At 43.5% G+C, this 4,933-nt stretch overlaps 1 protein-coding gene across 1 annotated transcript in view; it reads right to left on the reverse strand.

The window, feature by feature from the left end:
* The window catches only part of atpv0e2 (ATPase H+ transporting V0 subunit e2), a 6,845-nt gene extending 2,164 nt beyond the window's left edge, over positions 1–4,681 (reverse strand). Inside the window, exons 1-2 of the mRNA XM_024290112.2 lie at positions 4,461–4,681; positions 3,075–3,122 (exon numbers count right to left, since the gene is read on the reverse strand). Of these exons, the coding sequence (XP_024145880.1) occupies positions 3,075–3,122; positions 4,461–4,564 (152 nt within the window). The 5' untranslated portion in view covers positions 4,565–4,681. The remainder of the gene's footprint in view (positions 1–3,074; positions 3,123–4,460) is intronic.
* Positions 4,682–4,933: the final 252 nt, after the last annotated feature.

The raw sequence follows: 4,933 nt of genomic DNA on the forward strand, positions 1-4,933 counted from the left end.
TGTTATTTTTGATACATTAGAACATATGGAATATATCTGGATACTTATTTTAGCTTTGTCCCAGGGCATTACTAACACTTTAAAAAATGGTGCTTGGCCAAAAAAATGTAAAATGTCTGAAACGTTTTGATTCTAAAATAAAACATAATTATTTTCAGTTTCAAAGGTTCTGTTTTTAAGAGATCAAAACTAACAAAATGAGTTAAAGCTGAAAAAAAGTTTTGACGTTGAAATTTTGAGTTTTGATCATTTTGAACGTTTGAAGCTGAAAATAATGAAGTTTATTTTAGAATCATAAGAAGTTCTGGACATGTTACGTTTTCTTTTTGACAAACACCAAGATTTTTTAAAGTCGTTTTATTTGGGTTTCAAATAATATTGGCTTCAGTTTAGCTCCATACAACTGCTGTTCATATGATCTTAAGGTGGATCAGAAACTCCAAGTATTGCAGAACTTTGGGTCAGAACCAAACAGTTTAAACAGGTTCGATCCCTGAAGATCCAGTAAGGATCATTTCTGATGGTTCTGTTTACAAAAATAAACTTCTGCTGTTTCCATGATCAGATTTATTGATCAGATTTGATTGTTTTTTGATTCAAATCTTTGATCTTAAAAATCTCAGTAATCTGCCACAGATTTATCTGAAGCGCCCCCTCCAGCGGGTTCTGGAGGTTTTAGAAGGAGGTTCTGCTCATAGACTGTATATAAAATAACTGGACAGAGCAAGCCCCCCTCCTTCCGTGTTCCATACAGGAAGTACCACTGGGTTCCAAAAAGGCCAAAGTCCCATTGACTTCCATTGAGAAACAGACAGTTATTTCTCAGTCATTTTATATCTCAGAATAATCATTCTTCCTCTGCTGCTTTCTGCTTAACTTCTTTTTTCTAATCCTAATTTTTTTTTAAGATTTTTTTCCATTATCACAAGTTATTAGAGTTATAAATTGACCAATCAGATGGCTCAATAACCGTTTGTGGGTCTGACGTCGACCGTCTGGGGCGTTTGATTGACACATGACGGGTAGCCAATGGGAGCAGACTTCATCAATGGGTCCGTGAAGACCTTTTAACACCTACTTTACAATTCAACAATGTACCAATCATTGTCCTACTGTTGTTTTCCTCAATGGAATGTACCGATGCAGCAGTTTGAAACAACAAGAGGAGCATGCTGTCGACATTTTTAGATGAGGATTTACTCTGGAGAAATAGATTTCACTCTGAGGTTATGTGCTTTGGACTTTTTTGTTTGTTTAACGTTCATTTTTCACTGTTTTGATTGTAGCTTATAAATTATAAGTTGCATATATGCGCATAAATTAACCAACCAAAGATTTAACTTCGCCGCCATTTTCCAGCTTCAGCCTGAATTAGACGCAGCCGTCTGAGGAGCGCGAGACAAACTTGAAAGGACCTGGTCGTAGCCAACTTCAGCCTCGTCTCGAGCTGCCGTTATTAAAGTAGAAGCTGTTTACATCCGCGGTCTCGTGGTCGAGGCGTGGAAAGAGGCGGACGGTTGCAATAAACTCACTCCTGATTGGCGACAGTACTTCCTGTAGATTCCATGACTCAGATATGACTCAGACCAATCGCTGAAGATTGGTTGCAAATGGCGGTATCCGTTTCAGGAATTGACGGTGAAAGCGGCGGTCTACTTTCGCGAGGAGAGGAAGTAATGCATTTCCAATGGGGGACCTCAGTGCTCGATCTGTCCATTATTTTTACAGTCTATGGTTCTGCTCCCATGTGGGTGGAGCCTGTCCATGCACGAGGGTTCTCAAACGGCACCTGTGAGGTGAGGCCTCCACCTGAGGGCGTCTGTGTTTGTGGACATGAGCAGACAGACGGACATCAGTCCAGGAACCTTCTCTGCACCGACCGCCACGCTTTAAATGGACGATATTTAACCACCAAATATTTCCTCAGTAAATAATTTACGTTCATCACCAACTATAGATTGGTTAAATCTCAGTAACAGACTGTTGGAGTCGGAGCTCCCTCTAGTGGAGAAACCCATGAACTGTCGTCCAAGTCTGAAGGCTCTGAGTCGTACCCGAGTCGTACCCGGGTCGTTCCCGAGTCGTTCCCAAATCGTTCCCGAGACGTTCCCGAGCCGTTCCTGAGACGTTCCCGAGACGTTCCCGAGTCGTTCCCGAGCCATTCCCGAGTCGTTCCTGAGTCGTTCCCGAGCCGTTCCCGAGACGTTCCCGAGTCGTTCCCGAGCCGTTCCCGAGCCGTTCCCAAATCGTTCCCGAGCCGTTCCCGAATCGTTCCCGAGACCTTCCCGAGACGTTTCCGAGCAGTTCCCGAGCCGTTCCCGAGACGTTCCCGAGCCGTTCCCGAGCCGTTCCCGAGCTGTTCCCGAGCCGTTCCCGAGTCGTTCCCGAGCCATTCCCGAGTCGTTCCTGAGTCGTTCCCGAGCCGTTCCCGAGACGTTCCCGAGTCGTTCCCGAGTCGTTCCTGAGTCGTTCCCGAGACGTTCCCGAGTCGTTCCCGAGTCGTTCCTGAGTCCACTCTCAACTTCCAACAGTAAAAGCTGCTCTGAACCAAAGAGGACTGAATGACTGCAGAGGACAGGAGGACTCTGACCTTCACTTGACCTTCTAGAAGAATAAAAACAAACATTTCCTTCATTCTAAAAGCAGCTGCTCTACATCCGTTTATTAAAGAAAACGAGACGTTCTGATGAATGACAGGATAAAAACATGACTTGAAGCCACAGAAGCTTCAGTCGTTCAGAACAAACCAAGAACTGTCCTACAGAGAGACGCACTGAAGATCAAGTCCTTCCGGGTTTAACGTCCACATCATGACCACCTCAAAGAAACAGGAGAAAAAACAGACGACAGAAATCTAGAAAAACAACGTCTGAGAAACAACGACGAAGAGTCCACGATCCATCGAACCAACGTTAGCTGTCCAGCACGGAGGTGGAATGGTTATGGTTTGGGCTGTGCTGTCAAATACTGCAACACATTCCTCCAGACGTTTACCAAGAAGATCAGGAAGCAAACCAGAACAGAAGCAGAGGAGGAGCCAGGTGAGGGGGGGTGGGGTGGGGGGGGTCACTTACAACAGGTAGCAGCAGACGGCCGTCAGGATGAGGCTGGTGACGATGACTCTGGAAGAGAACAGAGAGGAAACCGTCACAGTCCTCACCAAAGGTCACCGCGGCTCTACAAGGTCATTTCAGAGTCATGTGGTAACAACATCAATCAGAGAGGTCTGTTCAGGTAACCACGACGACAGGTAACCACGACGACAGGTAAGCACGACGACAGGTAACCACGACGACAGGTTAGGGTTACCATAACTCGTTTTGTTTTGCCAAAAGGCCAAACGTTTTGAAACTGAAATTTTCAGATTCAAAAGTGAAAAAAAGTCTAAAGTGAAAAAAAATTTGAAACTGAAAAAAAAAGTTTTGATATTGAAATTTGAGTTTTGAAATCTTAAAAGCAGAAAAAAACACTTGAAGCTGAAAATAATTAAGTTTATTTTAGAGTAGCAAAAAGTTTGGGACATTTTATTTTTTTTGGCCAGACACCAATAATTTGAATAAGTTGTTTTATTTGGCCCCAATTTAGCTCCATAGATTTGGCAAACTGAACAGATTCTGTAAAAGACATTGACGAGGTCAACAGCCAATCAGGATGCAGAACACATTGTAACACTGTTTGGGCAACAAAAAACTCAAACTTTTTCCAGACATTTTAAATATTCTACATCACACTTCTCCCCAATAAAAATAAAAAGATTTGAAACTGGAAAAAAACTTTTGACAATAAAATGTTGAATTTGGAAACCTAAAAAACAGAACATTTAAAGCTGAAAATAATAAAATAATTTTAGAATAGCAAAAAGTTTAGAATATGTAGTTTTCTTTTGGCCAAACACCAAAGTTTTTTTATGTTTCCTAATAATACTGGCCCTGATTTAGCTGAGATGTGCAGCAAAAATAAAAAACGACCTACAATTTGAGAAAATCTCTTTTTGGAAACTAGTGAGTCTATTATATGTTTATTTACGGTTACAATCATAAACATTTTGCTAAAAACAAAATCAATTAAAAAAAATGAGGATCTAAAATGAAATATTAAATCAGAAACATTGAAATGTGCATCTAAATTTAGTTGTTGATTTTTTAACGAGCTTTGGATTATGTTGGTCAAATAATGCAACATTTTCTCGGATTTTCTCCTTAAAACCCTTCCCGAGGACAGAAGGAGCCCCCACGCGCAGGGCGGGCCCTGGGCCCCCTGACAGAGACATCCGGGTACGCCCCTGTGGAGGTGAGGATGGAGAGACGGCCTCCCGCGAACAGCATCACGCGCGTGCATCTCCGGCGATGAATCGATGCTAGCAGACTGAGATCACGTGTTCACATCCCGAAATGTACGTTAAAACAGAACCGAACAATCAAAGGCTCCATTGCGTCCGATTCGCGGCGGCTGTAGCCTACCCTCGGTTCGGTCCTTTCGGAACCAGAAACGGAGCCACCACCCCCACCAGGGCCCACAGCGTGGTGAAGCAGATCATGGGCAGCGCGAGAGAGTGGGACACCATGGCTGCCACCCGCACGAACACGCAAACACGCGGGGATTCGGTCGATTCGTCCTCTTGGAATGAACATTCATCAATGGCTGCCGAGGATGCCAGGAGCCTCCCCGTGGTCCCGCCCACAGAGCTGACGCGGGCTGTGATTGGTTCTGAACCGGGACGGAACCGAGCGTGATTGGTGCGACGGGCTGCCGGTCAGAATTAGAGCTGGAATCAAGTTTGTGCCAAAAACTAGATTAGATTTTATACTGATGCAGAATTTAAAGTTCTATGGCAGAAAACTAAAATTCTGACCTTTATTTTCTATCCTTGACTTTGAAAAACAGTTTATGCTGAAACATTGTAGGAAGTCCAACAGTCCTTTACATTAAATGA

This window comes from Oryzias melastigma, linkage group LG1, assembly GCF_002922805.2.
Source record: "Oryzias melastigma strain HK-1 linkage group LG1, ASM292280v2, whole genome shotgun sequence".
In the NCBI taxonomy this organism is placed as follows: Eukaryota; Metazoa; Chordata; class Actinopteri; order Beloniformes; family Adrianichthyidae; genus Oryzias; species Oryzias melastigma.